The sequence below is a fragment of the Lithobates pipiens genome, unplaced genomic scaffold (genome assembly GCF_037356315.1).
Source record: "Lithobates pipiens isolate NorthernLeopardFrog02 unplaced genomic scaffold, aLitPip1_a1.2 Scaffold_16, whole genome shotgun sequence".
Classification (NCBI taxonomy): domain Eukaryota; kingdom Metazoa; phylum Chordata; class Amphibia; order Anura; family Ranidae; genus Lithobates; species Lithobates pipiens.
In genome coordinates this window covers 152,051,880-152,073,982 of record NW_027507748.1, presented here as the reverse complement: position 1 = coordinate 152,073,982, position 22,103 = coordinate 152,051,880, and the positions used below count along the sequence as shown (strand labels likewise).

The 22,103-nt window shown below is 41.5% G+C and overlaps 1 protein-coding gene across 1 annotated transcript; it reads left to right on the top strand.

Moving 5' to 3' along the window:
* Positions 1-855: 855 nt before the first annotated feature.
* On the top strand, positions 856-19,225 carry LOC143982160 (fibrinogen-like protein 1-like protein). The gene is made up of 3 exons (XM_077480631.1): positions 856-906; positions 13,615-13,770; positions 18,172-19,225. The coding sequence occupies exons 1-3, from the start codon at positions 903-905 to the stop codon at positions 19,080-19,082; spliced, it is 1,071 nt and encodes a 356-aa protein (XP_077336757.1). The 5' UTR covers positions 856-902; the 3' UTR covers positions 19,083-19,225.
* The last annotated feature ends 2,878 nt before the right edge of the window (positions 19,226-22,103 follow it).

The window sequence follows — 22,103 nt, the reverse complement described above, 5'->3', positions numbered from 1 at the left end:
GAAGTCAAAGACAGTTCTCAGTCCATACTAATGATTGGGAGCTGGCGGGGGATGACTCCTGATCATGTGACCACTGTTTTAGCCAATCACAGTGGTCACATGTTTTATCAATACTTCTGGCCCCCAGGTGTAAAGACACTGGTAAAGAAATACTGGGGCTTGGCACGAAGAGGTTAAGAATGGGAATTTCTTCACTTCCCTGCAATTGGGTGGGTTCACAGGGAAAGCAACCCCTGCCTTCAAATATTGCTAAGGGGTGTATATAATGCTAAGTGGTCATTTTTTTCACACATAATTCATAATTGGGTAAGTCTTGGGTAAAAACATTTATAAATAGACTCCTAAGTCAATGTTTAAAGCTTATTTTAATGTCTAGGATGGCACACCCTAAGCCCTGTATGGTATTGAATCCTTTTGTGTTGTGCACTTTTTACCATAAACCATTTTTTATCAATTTGCTCTTTTTTCATAGAACACAAATTGCAGATATATGTTCCTTTCAAACCATCTGTTACTCGGCTTGCTCTACTCAGCTTCTTTTCACTATCCCTGTCACTGTAAGATGTATAATAATTTCTCACTGCGTTCCATGCTCAGTATATAACACATTGCATCTCTTTCTGTATGTGTGCAGTCTTCCAGCTGAATCATTGTTCTGGCCTAATATCCAATATCCAGAGCAACGTTTCTATTTAAATCATAGAGCATATTTGTGTAAACTAGATAGATGCTGGCTTTTCTCAAACAGGCAGTAGTCGCTTTCACACCTAGTTATTAAACATCATTTATCTCTGGTTAACAGCTGTTCTGATAGAACATTTAAATCCCCTCCCAATATATAGACTGTATAAATAGAAGGGCTCAGTCAGTGAGATACAGAGCCCAACTCTTCTTGGACAACAATGGGTAAGATGCTTTGTTGAGCTTTTAGAAATGGATTGATGATGTATTATTTAAGCACCTGTGTACTGAATAGTACATTATACAGGCCTACTTATTGTGTCTATAATGCATCCTGGGTAGTAGGTGACAGTAATAATAAGAATTTATTATCCAAAAGCAAATACTGTATCACTTCTAGTTGGCAACTTTAATGACTATAAGTTATTGCTTTGCTACTCTACAGTAGTAGCAGCATGTTCTCTGTTACCGATTAGTGAAATTAAAACAAATCTGCAGAGATAACCGTCATTCAAACTGCTTGTACATTTGTTCTTTTGCAAATAGGGGCAAAATCAAATGTTATTAGGCTATTTTCTCCCCAGTTTAATTTATACAGAATAGGGCAAAGCGGGAAAATAGCATGTTATCGCATGTTAAGTTGACAATAAACTTTTTCAGTTAACGATAACTTATTTACTATGATCATTTATTCCATTAAGTGCCCTTAATGTAGTATTTTCTGATTTACCCTATGAAGAACATTTGACCTGGAGAGAAAATAGCTTTAGACCCCTTTCATACTGAAGGTGTTTTGCAGGCGCTACAGCGTTAAAAATAGCGCCTACAAAACGCCCTAAAACAGCTGCTCCATGCACTCCAGTGTGAAAGCCTGAGGACTTTCACACTGGAGCGGTGCGCTGGCAGGGTGTCAGAAAAAGTCCTGCCAGCAGCATATTTGGAGCAGTGAATAAGCGTTGAACTCACCGCTCCTCCACCGCTGCTCCCCATTGCAATCAATGGGGCAGCGCTGTGATACCGCCAGCAAAAAGTCGCTCTGGCTGCACTTTGCGGGCAGATTTAACCCCTTTTCAGCCACTAGCGGGGAGTTAAAACCTCCCCGCTAGCGGCCGAATAGCACCGTTAAAACGATGGTAAAGCGGTGCTAAAAAAGCGCTGCATTACCGCTGACGCCCTAGGCAGCACAGTGTGAAAGGGCTCTAATAGCATTCAATTTTGCCTTCATTTGCACAGAAAAAATGTGAATGCAGTTTCACAAGCTGAATAGCATTGCATTTTTTTAATTACATCTCAAAGTGTAATTGAAGCTTAAACCTTTTTTAATTTTTCAGAAAAGGGAAAAAACCCTGTCAGGTTTTTATTGCTTTTTGACTTTTTGTTGACACCTGGACAGTAAGTGAAGGTATATACCCAACAGGGTATACAACATTAATCATAAGACGCTCTGCACAAAATATTCCCATTGAGAACTCTGCAGGGGGTATTTTCCATGCCTTTGGGGAGATTTCTTTTTCCATTCTTGTTGTGTCTTTAGGACAGGAGCATCTCTTTAAAGAAGATACAGACCGCAATTTGACCCTGAGAGTTGATCTAATCTGTAACTACTCTGTTTAAACTACACGTAATGGTTTTGCAAGGTTCTGCTTTATTGTTAAATTATAAAGTTACAATCCTGAATGTAAAAATCCCACATCTTTGAGGTAAACACAAGGCATTATCTGTAGCAAGGGGTAAGATCTACACATTGATTAGTTGCATTGAAAAATGCTGATTAGCAGTTAAAGCGGAAGTAAACCCATCCGAAAAACAGTTTCATTTCAGGCACGTGCCGGAAATGTAAAAATTCCATTGGTTGTGCACTCAATCAAACTGTTAAACCTTCCAATGGCTGGGGTCATAACTGGTCACATGTGCAGCATCATGGCAGTTGTAGATTAAACAGAGGCAAAGATGCCAGCTTCCTTGGCTGAAAACGATAGGGGGGTTTATTTACACTTTCGGGGTACTGCCAGTCTTCTTTCATACAACTGACAAATGGGGTCTTTAAAAGTGTTCTTACATTTCTGTACAACTTTGACCATAGGGTTTAAAGGACAGATCAGGATACCCTTCCAGGGAAAGTATAATGTATTTTAAGTTGAGTTGTATTATTTATGTTTAATCCTAAAGTAATTTTTAAAGTGACGTTCCCATTTTTACAAGCCTGTATTTTATTTATTTATTATTTTTTTTGTTTACACGCTGTTTATTAAAATGATGTGTCAAAATGTGTACAGCCAAAATATGTCTAGTGTTACAAAATTATGACATGGATATATAATTTCCAGCAATTGCAAAGTAACAAAACATGTCTACAGACACAAACATCATCAAAAGATATAAAATGTAGACATCATTCAACCGTGTTTGACAGAGATACTGATTTCAGAAAAGAGAAAAATTAGCAAATTAAACTGATTACAAAAATATATTTAAATATATGATAAAGCAGCTGAGCATATTACACATAGTACATAAAATATATCTAAGAATTTATGACTGTTGGAAGACCATATGTTCCATTTGTCAGAAAACTTAGCAGTGTATCGGTGTGGAATATTCTTTCCATTAACATTATAACGTTTATTGTTTCCAAAATTTGTAGGAAATGAATGGTGGAGGATTTCTAATTTAGGGCAATTTCTCAGAGTGTGTCTACACAGATAATGTTGATAGTTTTTTCCAAGTGGTAGTGCATGTCAGGTATTGGAGCAAAGAACACACATATAGGCATAGTGAGGTAATGGTTAATGGCTGTTTACCTAACAGAAAGTGAAGGGGTATATTTGCAAAGGTTGCAGATCATAGTGTCCCACTCCTTTATGGAGAATTGCCTCTCACAATCTCACCCCCACTTCAATTTATGTGGTCATTTGTTTGGTGGAGGGTCATTTGTTAAAAGACCATACAAAGATGAAAATATGAAATTAGTCCTTTACTTCTAGGAGAGGACTTACAAATTCTTTCATAAGGAGTAGGGTCCTGGGAAGGGATAAAGAAGAGAGAGGCAAAAAAAGTCTAATTTGGAGATAGCGGAATCATTCCTGGTGAGGGATCACTTTAAGTACTTGAAGGTGAGCATAAGTAGCATAAGAGGAGCAAAGAGGAGTGTTCTTGGAGAGCGGAAAGTAGTTAAATTGTTTGCCTTCCACCTACAAAAGGAGCCAGAGAAGGGAAAGACCAAAGTAAATCTAGGATCACCCAGGAATGAGGTCAGTGAGAGACCGAGGAGATCAGGTGGTATTTGCACTTGTAGAGATTCCAGGTGCGAAGGGAATTCCCTACCAATAGGCTAAAAGGGGCAAGGGATGAGTGAGAGATTGAGGATGGCTATCACAATCCTTTGAGGTAGTATGGATGAATGGAGCTAGATTCAAATTTAATCCAGGGGACTTTAAAATGTATTATATTCCATTGGGTCGCCTGTGTAAATCTGGCTGCTAAACGGTATAACTAAAATCTGGGGAAGGCTAAGGCCTCCTGAGTTTTGATATCTATAAAGGGTATGTTTGGTAACGTATGTTTGGAAACTCTGTGGAGCTTATCTGGAGGTCCGTGAGATGCCGGAGGCAGAGTGGATGGAGAGGAGCGCCAAAAGAGCCAGTGCACTGGTAACTATTAAGGAGTAAAAGTGTGTATTCCCCACGAGTGGAGCAGAATTTCACCTTACACTGACCCCCTGTGGAGTGGGCATGGGAGCCCCCAAGAATTTGGGGGAGTACTGGCTCTGCCCGATGACCACACCTAGAGCTCAACCTCTAGGGGGAAAACCTTAGGGCTGGGACGAGTCTGGTGGGCCACGGTTTATTGGGCCATGGGGAGGCAATTTCCCTTACTGTGATGAGGGGAGGAGGGGAAGGAGGGGGAGGGTGGAATCTGGGTAAGAGTGGGTATCTACTTGTAAAGGTATGACAGAAGATCAAGATGCACCGATCCCTTTTCTCTCTGATGGTATTCCACAGAAAATTCCTATAAATTATAAGGATTACTAGCTTAAATATAATTTGATATGACATACGTGGTTGAAATGCTCCTAGAAAGAGTGCCAACATAATAAGTGAATTAAAACATCTTAAAGTGGATGTGGTACTGCTACAGGAGACATCGTAGAATATTCTCAAAAGACTTCCCGTTATGGTACTATAGAGATTCCCCTATTAGTTGAGCAAAGGGAGTGGCCATAGGGTTTGCCAGGTGGGTGAGGTTCGGTTTAGAGGAGAGAAAGACGGAGCCAGAAGGGCGCTACTTAACCTTTAATCTCTGCTTGGAGCCAAGGAAGGACAGTACGTCACAGGTATGGGAGACTGGAATGGTATGGAGGAATAAATTAAAAAAGAAAATGCATCAATGTCAACTCGTAGATATGTGGAGGACGCAGCACATCAAAGCAAGGGACTACAAATTCCACTCCCCTGTACATGGGACATACTCTAGATTAGATTTTTTTTTGATTGAGCATATTCTGCTGGAGGCTGTGGTCAGCACAAATTTTGGAATAACAACTTTCTCAGATCATGCGCCTGTGTTGTTACAATTGAAAAAAAGAGAGGCGCAAATAAGGAGTAACATTTGGAGGTTAAATGAAGAACTACTACACAATAAAGTAATAGAAGAGAGAATAAAAGAAGAACTAGAGCAGTTTTTCAGAGTTAATGACACAGAGAGTATATCAGAAGCCACAGTCTGGGAAGCCCACAAGGCTTATATTAGGGGAATCTTGATTTGGCCAGGTCGGAGATGAAAAATAGAACCAGGGTGAATAAAATAACCTTAACAAAAGATATTTATGATTTAGAACAGCAACATAAGATAACAAGAGACAGGGAACTGTTATTAAAACTTAGCCGAAAAAGGGAGGCTATGAGAGATCTAATAGAACAGGAAACGCAAACAGCTTATAACATAATTAAGAACGAAAGGTACCAAAGTGGGAATAAGCCAGGGAAATATTTGGCGAAGGTATTAAAAAAAAGCCAATTACATAGAGAAAATACAAAACAAGTACAGGGGAACTGATATATAAAACTGCAGAAATTGCTAAGACCTTTCAAGATTACTATGGGGGGCTATATTCAATAAACAAGAAGGATGCAACAGAAGAGGTAGAAAGGAAACACGAGAAAACAAAAGCCTTCTTAACCCCTTCCCGCCGAGCGTACGCAGATCTGTGTACTCAGCTTCCGGGGGGTATACCGCACCTGCAGGCATCATCCCGGTACCGTTTTTTCCAGCAAGCGATTGGCTATCCAGCCATAACAACCAAAGCGGATAAAAGCCGCTCGTCCCCCCCTCCCGCCCCCTCCCGCCGCTGTTACCGGTGCTCCCGATTCAAGATCCGACGCCTCCGGCTGCTGGGGAGGAACTGTAACGAAGCCGTAATCGGCTTCGTTCCAGTATCCTAATAGTAAACACAGAAGCGACGTCATGACGTCACTTCTCGTTTACTCGGTTGCCAATGGCGCCGGTTTTCAAAAAATATACAGTATTCAGAATCGCCGTTTTTGGCGATCTGAATACATTGAAGTGTAAAGGAGGGATGGGGGTCTTTTAGACCCCCGATCCCTCCATAAAGAGTACCTGTCACCACCTATTACTGTCACAAGGGATGTTTACATTCCTTGTGACAGCAATAAAAGTGATCACATTTTTTTTTTAAAACAATTTAGTCATTTTAATATAAATAAAATAAATAAAAACCCAAAAATTTTTTTAAAACGCCCGCCGAAGCAAAGAAAACGCATACGTAAGTCTCGCCCGCATATGTAAACGGAGTTCAAATCACACATGTGAGGTATCACCGCGATTGTCATAGCGAGAGCAATAATTGTAGCACTAGACCTCCTCTGTAACTCTAACCTGGTAACCGTAAAAAATTTTTTAAAGCGTAGCCTATTGAGATTTTTAGGTACCGTACTTTGTCGTCAATCCACGAGTGCGTGCAATTATGAAGTGTGACATGCTTGGTATTTATTTACTCGGCGTAACATTATCTTTCACATTATGCAAAAAAATTAGGATAATTTTACTGTTTCGGTTTTTTTTAATTCATGAAAGTGTCCCTTTTCCCAAAATGTTGCGTTTAAAACACCGCTGCGCAAATACCGTATGACATAAAATATTGCAACAACCGCCGTTTTATTCTCTAGAGTCTCTGCTAAAATAATATATATAATGTTTGGGGATTCCAAGTAATTTTCTAGCAAAAAATATGGATTTTAACTTGTAAACACCAAATGCCAAAAATAGACTTAGTCATGAAAGGGTTAAAGGACATTGGTTTAAATAAAATCCCAGAAGATAAACTTAGTAACTTAGAGGCCCCCATAACAGAAGAAGAGGTAATAAAAATGTTAAAAGAAACATCGGCTGGAAAAAGTCCTGTACCGGACTGCTTGACGATACTATATTAACCACTTCAATACAGGGCACTTAAACACCTTCCTGCCCAGACCAATTTTCAGCTGTCACACTTTGAATGACAATTGCACGGTCATGCTACACTGTACCCACATTACATTTTTATCATTTTTTTCCCACAAATTGAGATTTCTTTTGGTAGTATTTGATCACCTCTACGGTTTTTATTTTTTGCTAAACAAATAAAAAAATACCGAAAATTTTGAAAAAAATATGTTTTTTTTGTTTCAGTTTCAAAACTTTGTAAATAAGTAAGTTTTCTCCTTCACTGATGGGCACTGATGGGGCTATACTGATGGGCACTGATAAGGCGGCACTGATGGGCACCGATGAGGTGGCACCAATGAAGTGGCACTGATGAGGTGGCATTGATGTACACTGATATGTGGCACTTATAGGCGGCACTGATAGGCGGTACTGATGGGTGACACGGATGGACACTGATAGGTAGCACAAATTGGCATTGATAGCTGGCACTGATTGGCATGGATAGGCGGTACAGATGGGCATGGATAGGAAGTACAGATGGGCATGGATAGGCAGTACAGATGGGCATGGATAGGCAGCACAGATAGGTGACACGGATGGTCACTGATAGGTGGCATTGTATTGTTTTATACTGTACTAATGGATGCCAATCAGTGCCAAACAATAATGCATGCCAATCAGTGATGCCCATTGTGGACACTGATTGGCATCCATTGTGGGCACTGATTGGCATGCATTGTGGGCACTGAGTGGCATCCCTGGTGGTCTAGGGTGGCATACCTTGTGCTGGAAATCCCTGGTGGTCTAGGGTGGCATACCTGGTGCTGGGCATCCCTGGTGGTCTGGTGGCGTCCCTGGTGGTCCAGTGTGGGCATCCTCGGGGGGCTGCGCTGATAATAAATCAGCACAGACCCCCCCTGTCAGAGGAACAGCCGATCAGCTCTCCTCTACTGTGAGTGAGGAAAAGCCGATCACCGGCTCTTCCTATTTACACTGTGATCAGCCGTGATTGGACACGGCTGATCACGTAGTAAAGAGTCTCCGTCGGAGACTCTTTACCGAGATCGTAGTTGCGGTGTGTCAGACTGACAACCCGCAACAACGATCGCCGCAATGCGCGCCCCCGGGGGCGCGCAGCGGCTCAAAATCCTGATCACGTCATATGACGTCCGGTCAGGATTTTGAAACCACTATGCCGCCATGCTTTTGTTATAGGGCGGGCGGCAAGTGGTTAAAAAAAATGTAAGGGTATACTAAGCCCTAAAATGTGCTCCTATATGAATGGGATCGGGGCTAAGTAGGAGATGCGTAAGGAGGCGCTGGAAGCCACCATCACTATCATCCTGAAAGAGGGAAAAGACAGCACACTCTGTTCTAGTTATAGACCTATAACACTCCTAAATACGGACACCAAATTATTTGCGAAGATACTTGTAGGGAGGATGAAAATAATAATGAATGACATAGTACATGCAGATCAAATAGGCTTTATCCCAGGAAGGGAGAGGAGGGATAATGGAACCATTATAATAATGGAACACTCCTGGCAGTACAGAAAATCAAAGAACAGTAGAGCCCCAGGACAACTCCTGTCAATAGATGCTGAAAAAGCTTTTGACAGGGTAGACTGGGGCTTTATGCAGAGTACGCTGGAGGATATAGGATTAAGAGCGACTATGACTAGATGGATAAAAGCATTATATATCCAACCTACAGCAAGGGTGAAGGTAAATGGGGCAATCTCTGGGCCGTATGAAAAGTACAATGGCACTAGACCGGGGTACCCACTATCCGCTTATTGTTTGTGCTGGCACTGGAAACCCTCCTAACGAGGATAAGGCAGAACCCAGATATCAGGGGGATATAAGTAGGGGAGTAGGGGAGGAGGTCCACAAATTAGTAGCCTATGAGGACGAAATATTATTTTATATAACTTGCCCCAGGATAACCCTCCCAAATTTGATGACTCTCTAAAAGAGTATGGTGAGATATCCAATTTCAAGATAAACTCAGCTAAGTCAGAAATCTTAAACATCAATGTATTAAAAACGGAGGAGCCATTTATTTGGGGGAAAAAAGAACTGTATCTAGGAGTCAAGATAACAACATCTACTGATACGCTATATCAAGTACATTTTTTTACCCCTACTGAATGATATCAAAGCAGAATTGAACAGAATTACAAGAGGGCATCCTGGAGGGGGGGTATCCTACCTAAAATTATGTATAAGATGCAAATGCTCCAGATCTCACTCTCACAGGCTTACTTTAAAATAATACAACGTTTTTAAGGTTTATCTGGAGAGGGAAAAACATCACGTATAAGTTTCACACAGCTGAGTAAGGATAAGGCGCGAGGGGGATGGGGGGCACCGGACCTTTGAATCTATTATGACGCAATTATATTGTCACGAATAATAGAATGGGCAAGAAATAATAAGGAAAAGAGATCGGTCAAAATGGAAAGTACAATTCGCAAAGTCACAATGGGGAATCCCGGCACAATATAGAAAACTTAATAAAGATATACACAGTATCACTAGTAATGCACTAAAAATATGGGACAATTTGCATAAAAGGGAGAAATGGTATTACAACTCACCTTTAATACCACTGAAGGACACAGAATACTTTACACCGGGGATAGAGATGCTATTTGGTAATTTGATTACACAGGAGAACGCACAACTTAAAGATGTTATGGTGAATGGTAAAATGTACACATACCAGAAATTAAAAAACAAAGGTGAACTGATAGTGATAGATGGATGGCGGTATAGCCAATTGAAACATTTTATAGAGACACTGCCTCAGCCCATCAGATAGGCAGAAAACCTACTTCCCCTGGAGAAATTGCGTGTAGATAAAGGAGGAAAGAGGGTGATTTCTAGGATCTATAGAGTGCTAATCGATATGAAAGAGCCAGAGATATCGTCATACATTAAGAAGTGGGAAAAGGAACTGGGAACACAGGTTAAAGACTTGGAGATTAGGCAACTACTGAGGTGGGTTCATGCTATGTCAGTAAATAGCAACATGACAGAGCTAAACTATAAGTGCTTGGTTAGATGGTACATAACCCCCGATAAAGTACATAAATATCAAAGTGAAACAGTTTTGCTGGTGGGGGTGTAAAGAGATAGGGACTATGGCACACATATGGTGGCTCTGCACTGAAATTAAAAAATACTCAGGCAAATAATTAGGGAGATAACTAACATAGAGGTTCTAGATGACCCGTTGGGGTGTTTATTTCATGGGATTAGAATGCCAACTAGGCAATATATGATAACGTTGCTCCCACAGCTTTTAAATGCCACCAAAAGCCTAATACCTAGACATTGGCAGGAACCAGAAAGGCCTACTGTGAAGAATTGGTGTAATAAAAAAAATTAAATGCAAAGCTTAAAGTACCTAAGGTTCAGTGACGAGGAGGGAATGGAGGAATTTGAAGAGAAATGGAGGAAATGGGCAGACTATAAGCTTTCAATAAGATTCGCTGAAGTGATGGGAGCATAATGTAAAAATTAGAAGACTAACTAATAAGCTAGACATTTAGAGGGAGAAGAAGAAGAGGTGACAATTTGAGGATAGATCTGGTACGAGAAAGGGAGAAGGAGAGGTTATAGAGGTGGGGTGAGGGGGTGGGAGTCTATTTGGGAATGTATTATGAATGTGTTTTTATTGTTGTTACTATGCAAGGCTTTATCTCGCTAATTGTAAAGTGTTTTTGATACAAATTAAATTAATAAAAAAATAAAAATAAAACATAAAAAAAAGTAATAGGTAGGGCTCTAAATAGATATAATAATTTTGTAAGTATGGTCAGCCTGCATTTTAATATCATTTTTATTGTATTAAATGCAAGGATTTCCTCTTAGCTAGCAGAGGAAACTTTCACTGGTTCAGCCCTATCCCCCTGTTTCTTGTTTATAGCTGAACTACAGTCAAACAGCTAAATACACAGATGGAATATAAAGAAGCTGTTTTACCTGCAAAAGGACTGGTATTTGTATCAATTCAATCCTAATGCTGTGTACACATGATCGGAATTCTCACCAGAAAAAGCTCTGATGGTTTTCCCGTCGGAATTCAGACGGAATTCCGCTCAAACTGTCTTGCCTACACACAGTCACACCAAATTCCAACCGCCAAGAACGCAGTGACGTACAACACGTAGGACGGGACTAGAAAAAGGAAGTTCAATACCTAGTAGCCAATAGCTTCCATCTCGTAGCTGAATCTGAGCATGTGTGAGTTTTTGCGCGTCGGAATTGCATACACACAATTGAAATTTCCGATTTTTTCCATCGGGAAGATTGAGAACATGCTATCAAATTTTTGCTGGCAGGATTTCAGCCAGCTAAATTCCGATGGAGAATACACACGGTCACATTTTCCAATGAAAAGCTCTCATTGGTCTTTTGCTGGCTGAAATTCCAATCGTGTGTATGCGGCATTAGAGTTGCATGGCCCTGCCACTGGGGATGACTCCAAAGTTATCAGCAATTAACTCTGAAGTCTTTTTGAATTAGGGGCGATCCTGTTAGTAAATTCTACCCTTTTATTAACCCCCCTGACGGTATTCCCGAGTCTGACTCGGGGTGGATTTTTCATACCAAAAGCGGTATTCCCGAGTCAGACTCGGGACAGCGTCGCTGGATCCAGGAGGAGGTTTACTTACCTTCTCCCTCGGATCCAGCGTTGTCTCCCCGCTGTACGAGCGAGCCGTGTCTCGCTCGATGCATTACACCGCCGATCTCCGTGCCCTGCGAGCGTTGCGACGCACGGGCACGGAGATCGGCGCCAAATTCAAAAAGTGAAACAAACAGTAAACATACAGTATAATGTAATCTTACAGATTACATTGCTGTATGTAAATATTTCACATCCCCTTTGTCCCCAGTGGTCTGCCCAGTGTCCTGCATGCAGTTTTATATAATAAAAACTGTTCTTTATGCCTGGAAACTGGAGATTGCCCATAGCAACCAAAACTGTCCCTTTACATCAAAAATGGTTTTAGACCAGCTAGAAAACAGCGATAATAAATTAGAATCACTCGCAGAATTGAGGGATAGTGATTTGTGGGGAGATCCGTCATCAAATACTGAAAAGTAATGACAGTGACAATTCTGCACCTGAGCAAATTTCAGTGTTTTTGATTTGATTACATTATTGAATAATTTTTATTATTGTTATATTATTATTTGGTACAATTATTTATAATTATTTATTATATTATAATTTATGATTTAATTTTTCAAACTTTATCATACCCGGGATGTCTGCTAGACTCTGGTTTGGACAGATTTAAGAGAGTTATTCCTAAGAATTGCAGGCCTACAATATAAAACGGCAAATTTTCATGCAAAATAATGGTACCGCTTTTAGCACCTAAAATCCGAAATAATCGTACCGCCAGGGAGGTTAAAGGATAATAGGTAAAGTATTGTAAGTAAGCTTTGAGGAGCTAGGCACTAACATTGAGGGCATCTATCAATGAAAATTATACTTTACACTGGAGAGAGGGCGTGTCGCATACATGCTCTTACATTACAACTTGTAAGTCTGTTTTGGTATGCTCTAAATCTGGTCGATCAAAATAAAGAATTAATAAAAAATAAAATAACAAAATTTAATATCAGTGAGAACAGGGACTTAATGAACTGCTGACCAACATCTGGCGGATCAATAACCTATAATATATAATAAATAGCTGTATTGCTGTTAAAATGACCTGAAAAGTTCCATAGCCAAATATGTGCTGCATGTGTTCACACATTTTAATATCAATACCGCTTCCTTATTATATATTATAGGTTATAGATTCACCAGATGTTGGCCAGTAGTTCACTAAGCCCCTGTTCTCACTGATATAAATTTTTTTTTTTGTTTGTTTTATTAATTCTTTATTTTGATCAACCAATCACCAGGGTTAACAATAGAGTATACCAAAACAGACTTACGGGTTGTAATGTAAGAGCATGTATGCAACATGGCTGATATCTGTTGAACTGCAGAGACTGACTACATGTGATACAGCAATGCAAAACTGCCCTGCATGGGGCATTTTTTTTATAAGGGAGAACTAGCCAAAATGTGCTAGAGACAATCAGGGTTATTTGGGTAAAATCAGTTTTTAACACACTGAATCTGCATAGACATTTGCATTTTGGAGTATTAATGAGAGTTTTGAAACTTATGATTTATTGCAATTAGAGTATGCAGCTAAAGACATATTGCAACCAATTAACAGGTTGTTCAGTTTTATAAAAATGTCTTGACAAGTGCACTTACAATGTTTGAAAGGTTTGCACTTAGTATTGTAAAGAGTTGGCAGATTTGGTTAAACAGTATTGCCTACTCATCTAGATAATATGTATGGATCTATACAAGTGCCTACATAAACAAATGCTATTTTTTGATTGTATAATTTTATTACAAGGCTTTTTTTTATTACACCCCTTATTACTTATACCATTTTTACAGGGGTCCAAGGGATGTATGGGTCTCTTTCATTGTTACTCCTGGCCGGATGGGTTTTTTATGGGCATGCACTGGAGCTGTCTGCAATATTAAAGCTTCAGAATGGTCATATGTTAAATGGAATCAAGGCTGAAGATATCTTGAACTACCCAACCAGTGGTAAGTGACACCTATATTTTTAGTTATCGTTAGCTCACCTCTGTATACAGTAGGTGCACCATGCAAAAAAAAAGATTAAACAGGTCTGAGCACTTTTCCAAATGAATAGACCCCGCCAGTCCAACAAAAGTTGCTTTTCACTTTTATTAAATTATTTTTATTAAATTATTTGTTAAAGGGGAGGGCCAGCCGGGAAAAAAAAATGAAAAGTCAGCAGATACAAACACTGTAGCTGCTGACTTTTAATAAAGACACTTACCTGTCCTGGGTGCCCGCAATGTCGGCCACCCGAGGCCGACCATCCCTCGGCTCTCGGGCCCCGGCGCCGCCATTCCAACTAAGGGAAACAGGTAGTGGAGCCTTGCGGCTTCACTGCCCATTTTCTACTGCGCATGCACGGGTCACGCAGCACTTTTTGAATGGAGCGCTCTGTGTTCTGGGACACACACAGTTCCCAGAACACACAGCGCCCCATTCACTAGAAGACGACATGAGGAGGAGAAGAGCAACAGGCAACAGTAACAGCAACAGGCATTTCTGGTAAGTTAAAAAAATATTTTTTTTTTCCTCCAATCTTTTAGGAACATTTTTATGCAATTTTTTTTTTAGAGTGGCCCTCCACTTCAATAGAGAAATTGAGTATGTTCAGGTTGCAAAAAGATGTCTTAAGCTCGATACACATTATACAATTCTCTTTCGATTTTTTCCTTTAGAGTTACCAAAACCATATAATATGAGGTCAAACCTAAACACTTTCAATTTGTATGCACTCATGCAGGCTGTTGCACTACATAGTTGACGGTAAATCTAAAGGAAATCTAACAACAAAAGTTGTTCTCTTTATTCCGAGGCTGTATGAGGTTTAACCTAATTGACATCAATCTTTTTTTTCAACCTTATTAAATGTATCTAAGACCGGGTTTACACTGGTATGACAAACGCTCCGACATTGGGAGTTCATGTCGCATGACGTGTGAAAATCAACTGTTTCCCTATGGAAGCCGTCTTAACTGATCCGACACAAATCAGTGATCAAAGTCGGATCGCCTTCTTAGCTGACTCAACTTTGGAATGCGACTTGTGCTCTGAGGATCTTAAGGGGAACTCCACGCCAAATAAAAAAAAAACCCGGCATGGGTTCCCCCTATAAGAACATACCAGGCCCTCCGATCTGGTATGGATTTTCAGGGGACACAGCACACAGAGCACACAGCCCGGCAGGTCAGGAAAGGGGGTGGGGATGAGCGAGCGCCCCCCCCCCCCCCTTCTGAACTGTACCAGGCTGCAAGCCCTCAACATGGGGGGGTGGGAGCTTTGGGGAGTGGTGGAAAGCACCTTGTCCCCATGTTGATGAGGACAAGGGCCTCTTCTTATCGGAATCTGGAAGCCCCATTTAACAAGGGTGCCCCTCCCTATGTAAATGAGTATGGGGCACATTGTACCCCTACCCATTTACCTAAAAAAAAAAGTGTCAATAAAATTACACATTTTTAAAGTAATTTATTAAGGCAGCTCCGTCATCTTTTCCGATCTCTTCTTCCCTCTCCGACTCTTCTGCCTCCTCCACTGATGTCTTCTGCCTCTGCCAGTCCTTCTCCCCTCTCCGGGTCTCCTCCCCTCCTGCCCTCTCCGTTGATGTCTTCTAGCCCTCTCCAGTTCTTCTCCCTCTGTCCGCTGTCTTCTGCCTCTGCTGGGTCTTCTCCGCTACCTTCTCACTCTTTTGCTGGGTTTTCTCCACTGCCTTCTCCCTCTGTTCTTCTTTCAGTGTTGACTCTACGCTCTCTCCCACTCTAATGCTGGGTGCGTGGTGTGCCACTACTTATATTGGCATGGGGTGGGGTCACCGGAGGCCCAACCCTTATGAGGTCACCGCCCCATCATGCCCCAGGTGGTGACATAGTAAGGGGCAGGGCCTCAGGATTACATCACTTGGTGACCCTGCCCCATGCCAATATAAGTAGTGGTACATCGCACATCCAGGATTAGAGCAGGAGAGAGCGTTGAGTCAACATTGGAAAAAGAATGGAGGGAGAAGACAGCAGAGAAGACCTGGGAAAAGAGCAAGAAGATAGCGGAGAAAACCCAGAGGCAGAAGACAGCGGACAGAGGGCGAAGAACCGGAGAGGGCTAGAAGACATCAGCAGGGAAGATCGGGAGAGGGCAGTAGAACCAGCAGAGGCAGAAGACGTCAGTAGAGGAGGCAGAAGAGCCAGAGAGGGGAGAAGAGATCGGCAGAAACGACGGAGCTGCCTTAATAAATTACTTTAAAAACAAGTGTAATGTGTTTTATTTAAAAAAAATTTTTTTAGGTGAATGAGTAGGGGTACAATGTACCCAATACTCGTTCACATAGGGTGGGGGGGGGGCAGAATCTGGGGGACCCTTTGTTAAAGGGGGCTTCCAGATTCTGATAAGCCCCCCAGCCACAGACCCTGACAGCCAACAGCCAGGGTTGTCGGGAAGAGGCCCTTGCCCTAATCAACATGGAGACAAGGTGCTTTTGGGTGGGGGCACAGGGTCCCTCTGCCCCAAAACACCCACCCCCCAATGTTGAGGGGTTTTGGCCTGGTACGGTTCAGGAGGGGGGGTGCTCGCTCGTTCCCACCCCCTTTCCTGATCTGCTAGGGCTTTGTGATCGGATAAGGGCCTGGTAAGGAGTTTGGGAGGGGCGCTGTTTTTTTCAGCATAGGGGTTCCCTTGAAAATCCATACAAGACCGAAAGGGCCTGGTATGCTCCCATAAGGGGTACCCATGCAGTTTTTTTTACATTATGCATGGAGTGCCCCCTAAATATTCATACCAGACACAGTGCCTGGCATTTTCGGGAATCAAGTTGGATCCCTGTTCATTAAAGTCAGACGCATGTTGAACTTTAAGTCGCAGGGAAAAGTCGGATCCAAAGTGGTACGACTGTCATGTTGTACCAGTGTGAACCCGGCCTAAAGCCATTTTTTAGTTTGAGATAGGGTGGTTGAGGGTTAGAACCTATGTCAAATTTTTATTACTGTCTATATCCCCACTGGTTAGATTCACTCTCTTTTTTAGCCCTTTTTTTGCCCTGTTCAAAAATGTTGGGTCACCAGAACAAAAATTGTGGGGGAATCTTCCAATGGAGGTACTTGTTCTGTTGACAGCTGTCTAAGAGGTGATTTTAAATGATTTCTTCTTTTGTTTATTATGTCATTGTTAAAATGGTTCCAAAGCCTTAAGTTTTTTTTCCTTTAGTGCATTCTATGCATTAAGTGGAAAAACCTTCTGTGCTGTAGCCCCCTTTATCTTGTATGAGTGCACGACAGCAGCGACTCCCACCACTGTTTCCCTCCTCATCAGGCAGCTTGATATCAGTGGGAGTCCTTGGTTCCCCGCTACTGTCAATTAAATGCTGAGACACAAGAGAAAGGGGCGGCGCAGAGTCTGTCTGTGTCAAGGGATGCAGCAGCGGGACTCGGGAGCAAGCGAGAATGGATGCCCCCATGAAATGAAGCTTTGCATGTGGGCCCGTCAAAAAGGAGGGACCTGGAGTGCCATCGGGGGGCCCCAGAAGAGGAGTATTGGGCTTCTCTGTGCAAAACCATTGACATGTTTGTTATTTTAATAAAAATAAAATGAAAATTAAGGTTTACAATCACTTTAAGAATACACGGCAACAAGTGAACAGAAACTTGACCAATAGAATACAGATTGTGAAAACCTGACAAGAGTTGCACTAGTCTCCATTCAATCCAACTGCAAAAAAAAACGAGATACCTTAATTGTTTAACAGTTTGATGTATAATGTCTCAGTGTACAATACATTTGTGGCAATTTGTGTCCAGAATTGTTGGATTTAGTTAAAAAAGAGCCCTATGTAGTTGGTAGAAAAATGCCACCCAGACCAACCCTTTAGAATTTTTGAAGTTGACGCTGATTTGTTACTATGGATTTCTTCAATCATCGTCACTCTCTACATGACCATTTTCAATAAGCTAATGCAGTATATAATGGATTCACTTTGTGTAAACTTATGGTTCTGCGTATTCATATAAAACATTACATTGGGGGTTATTTACGAAAGGCAAATTCACTTTGCACTGCAAGTGCACTTGGAAGTGCAGTCGCTCTAAATCTAAGGGGTAGATCTGAAATGAATGGAAGCTCTGCTGATTTTATCATCAAATCATGTGCAAGCTAAAATGCTGTTTTTTTTTTTTTTTTTGCATGTCCCCCTCGGATCTACAGCGACTTCACTTCCAAGTGCACTTTCAAGTGCATTTGCAGTGCAAAGTGGAATTGCCTTTAGCAAGTAACCCCCATTGCTACAAAAGATTTTTTTTTTATATTCTATGAACTCTTTATTAATAAATCTTTCTCTAACTCTACAATTGTACTGTAGATAATAAATTGTAGTGTTTTTCTTGACAGCTAAATCTTACCCAGAAAGCTGCACAGCAATAAATCATGGAAGTAGTGGTCTATATGTAATAGAGCCCATATCAGGGAAGCGCCTACTGGTACGTTGTGAATTTGGGGAAGATGGAGGATGGACCGTCATACAAAAAAACTGCAAAAAAACCCCAAAGATTTGGGATACCACATGGGAGTGCTACAAAAAAGGTTTTGGAGACCTACAAAGTGACCACTGGCTGGGTAATGAAAATATCCACATACTGAGCACACAAAAGTTGCATCACATTCGATTTAGAGTGCGCTCTGCACATGGAACACAGCATATGGCCAACTATGATTCCTTTGCTCTTGAGGAGGAACAAAGCTGTTATAGAATACGATTAGGACGATATTCAGGTAATGCTGGAGATGCCATGACATCTGGACAACCTAGTGCAGGACATGATAATATGAGATTCTCTACCCGTGATCGTGACAATGATTTATCAGCAACCAACTGTGCATATGTGGGTGGTGGGGGATGGTGGTATGACAACTGCAGGTTTGCCAATCTTAATACTGGCTCTGGCATTTACTGGCAGCAGTTATGCAAAGGAGATTGTCAGTCTAGTGATATACTTATTCAGCCAGTTTACAGCTGCCCAGAAGATGATGGAGGAGATAGTGGAGGAGGTGGTGGTGATGGTGGTGGAGGAGATGGAGGTGGCGATGATGGTGGTGGAGGAGATGGAGGTGGCGGTGATGGTGGTGGAGGAGATGGAGGTGGAGGAGATGGTGGTGGAGGTGATGATGGAGGTGGTGGAGGAGATGGAGGTGGTGGTGGAGACGGAGGTGATGGAGGTGGAGGAGGTGGAGGTGATGGTGGTGGAGGTGGTGGTGGAGGAAATGATGACTCGACACCAAATCCATGTCAACATGACAAATAAGCTATTGTAACTGTTGCTAAATGATAGTATGTATATGGTAGGTTCTTTTACACATATGCTTTTCAATGCTTTGTAGTTAAATCAATGTATAATCTCACACAAACTTAAATATTAGATAATCATTAAAAGATGTTATAAAATAAGATCTAGTGTGATGATTTTGACTACACAACATTCTGGTGCATAACATCACAATGTGGGAAATCAGCTAGTTTCCTGAACTAAGTAAACAGTTTAAAAATGCAATATTACGATTCAAAGCTAAAATCAATGAAAAGATTTAGTGGGTTATTTACTAAAGGCAAATCCACTTTGCACTACAAGTGCACTGCAAGTGCACTTGAAAGTCCACCAAAAGTGCACTTGGAAGTGGAGATCCGAGGGGTACATGCAAGGAAAATAAAAAACAGCATTTTAGCTTCCACATGATTGGATAATAAAATCCGCAGAGCTTCCCCTTATTTCAGATCTTCCCCTCAGATCTATAGCAACTGCACTTGTAGTGCAAAGTGGATTTGCCTTAAATAAATAACCCCTTTTATTTGGTAATGGTTCAATAGTGGTTGGCTCAACTGCTCAAGCTTATCATATGTTTTATATACTCCATTAGTGAGATCACCTCTGCAAAGTTCCCTGCTTTGCCACTTTTTAGAACAAATAACTTGACCATGGGTGTTGTTTATGAAAGGCAATTCCACTTTGCACTACAAGTGTACTGCAAGTCCACTTTCAAGTGCAGTCATTGTAGATCTGAGGGGGACATGCAAGAAAAATAAAAACCAGCATTTTTTCTTGTACATGATTGGATGATAAAATCACCAGAGATTCCCCTAATTTCAGAGCTTCTCCTCAGATTTACAACAATCTACATAACTGCACTTGTAGTGTACTTGTGCAGAGTGGATTTCAACCCCTATATCTTAAGAAATTCTGTGTAATTAAGGTAGATATTCAAACGCTTAATAATAATGTAAGGTGATTAAGGCATATATAAGCAAGACTTTGCATTTATTTAATCCATCTCAAAAACAGGTCGCATGCAAAGGGGGTTATTTACGAAAGGAAAATCCACTTTGCACTGCAAATGCACTTGGAAGTGCAGTCGCTCTAAATCTAAGGGGTAGATCTGAAATGAGGGGAAGCTCTGCTGATTTTATCATCCAATCATGTGCAGCTAAAATGCTGTTTTTTATTTTCCTTGCATGCCCCCCTTGGATCTACAGCGACTTTACTTCCAAGTGTACTTTCAATGCAAAGTGGATTTTTCTTTAGTAAATAACCCCCAAAGGGAATGTTTTGAGTTTTCCAGATAATTGATACAAATAAACACAAAGGGGGTTATTTACGAAAGGAAAATTCATTTTGCACTACAAGTGCAAACTACAAGTGCAAAGTGCATTTGAAATTGCACTGAAAGTGCACTTGGAAGTGCAGTTTCTGTAGATCCGAGGGAGTCTTGCAAGGAAAACAAACAACAGCATTTTAGCTTGCACATGATTGGATGATAAAATCAGCAGAGCTTCCCATAATTTCAGATCTACCCCTCAGATTTACAACGACTGCACTTCCAAGTGCACTTGCAATGCAATTTCAAGTGCACTTTGCACTTGTAGTTGGCACTTGTAGTGCAAAGTGGATTTGCCTTTTGTAAATAACCCATCACTCCGGTTGTCTCAGTCTGTTTGCTGCAGCCACGCTGTCACGCTGTTCCATTTTGCAAGGTCACCAGGAGCTCTCAGTTACCTCCATCAGGGTGCCTCTGGATCGTTCCCGATCCGACCACACTGCAGCTCCAGCACGCTGTGGTGTAAAGTCCTCCTCTGGCTTCAGATGTTGCTCTGCACTGAGCAGGCCACAGTGCTGTGGGACACACACACCCACAGCTCCTTGCAGGCCGGCCACGTGTCCAAAAGAGAAAGAAAATGGCCGTGCGGGCCCTTTTAAAGCCTACCCAGCATGCCATTCAATACTGAGTGTTCATGGGTAGGTCACTTGGCATTGTGGGTAGGTAGGGCAACAGGTAGTCCCAACCCACCTAAGCAAGCCTGCCAGTAAGCTGTTACTGCACACCGCCAATCATAGGCAGTATGTGTATGCAGCTGCGGGCCAGGAAATGCCTTTACTGTCTATGATTGGTGGTGTGCAACAGGGCTAGGCAGGAAACATCAAAATGCGGTCCACGGAATTGGGAGTCTGTTCCTCTTAGCCCTTGTACACACAGTCGGAGATTCTGACAACCAAATCCGTCTGAGTAATTCCGACGGATCAATTCCGGAAGAGGTCCGGAAGTGATGTTGCATACACACGGTCAGACTAAGTTGTTGGAAAATCCGATTGTACATAACGTGATGACGTTATTTCGTTACGACGGGACTACGTTCAGGCTAGTAGCCAATAGCTTTGGTCTAGGAATATGATCTGAGCATGCGTGGCACTTTGTCCGTCAGAGTAGGCTACACATGATCAGAGTATGTCCGATAGGAGCATTTTGTCGGAAAATTTTACCGGCAAGTTGGAAAACTTGGTCCGTCGGATATTCCGACAGAAACAGTCCGATGCAGACCACACACAGTCGGAATATCCGACAAAACGGTGCAATAAGAAACATTCCGTCGGAATCTCCGACCGTGTGTACAAGGGCTTAGAGCTCTATCAAACTCCAAGTAAAACAGCCCTTGAATAGGCTTTACTAATACAGGGTAAAAAATGATTTTTCTTTACCATGAAATCTTTGCTGGCATTACCTTAGATTGCAAATCTAAGAATACGTGGAGAAACATATATCCCATCAATCACTTTTCCTGCCACTCTAACTGGTTTCACAGGCACCCTACTACAATCTTTATTACGAAACTTAAAACATACACTCTAGGCTTAGTCCATAGGGGAACAGAATCCTATATTAAACTCTCATAGGTTTAAGATACTTGACACGTTTTGAGTTTCACTGCTCATCAGGGGAATAAATACACCTGACTTTAAAAGAAGGAATAAATATAAACATAACAAAACTGAACAATA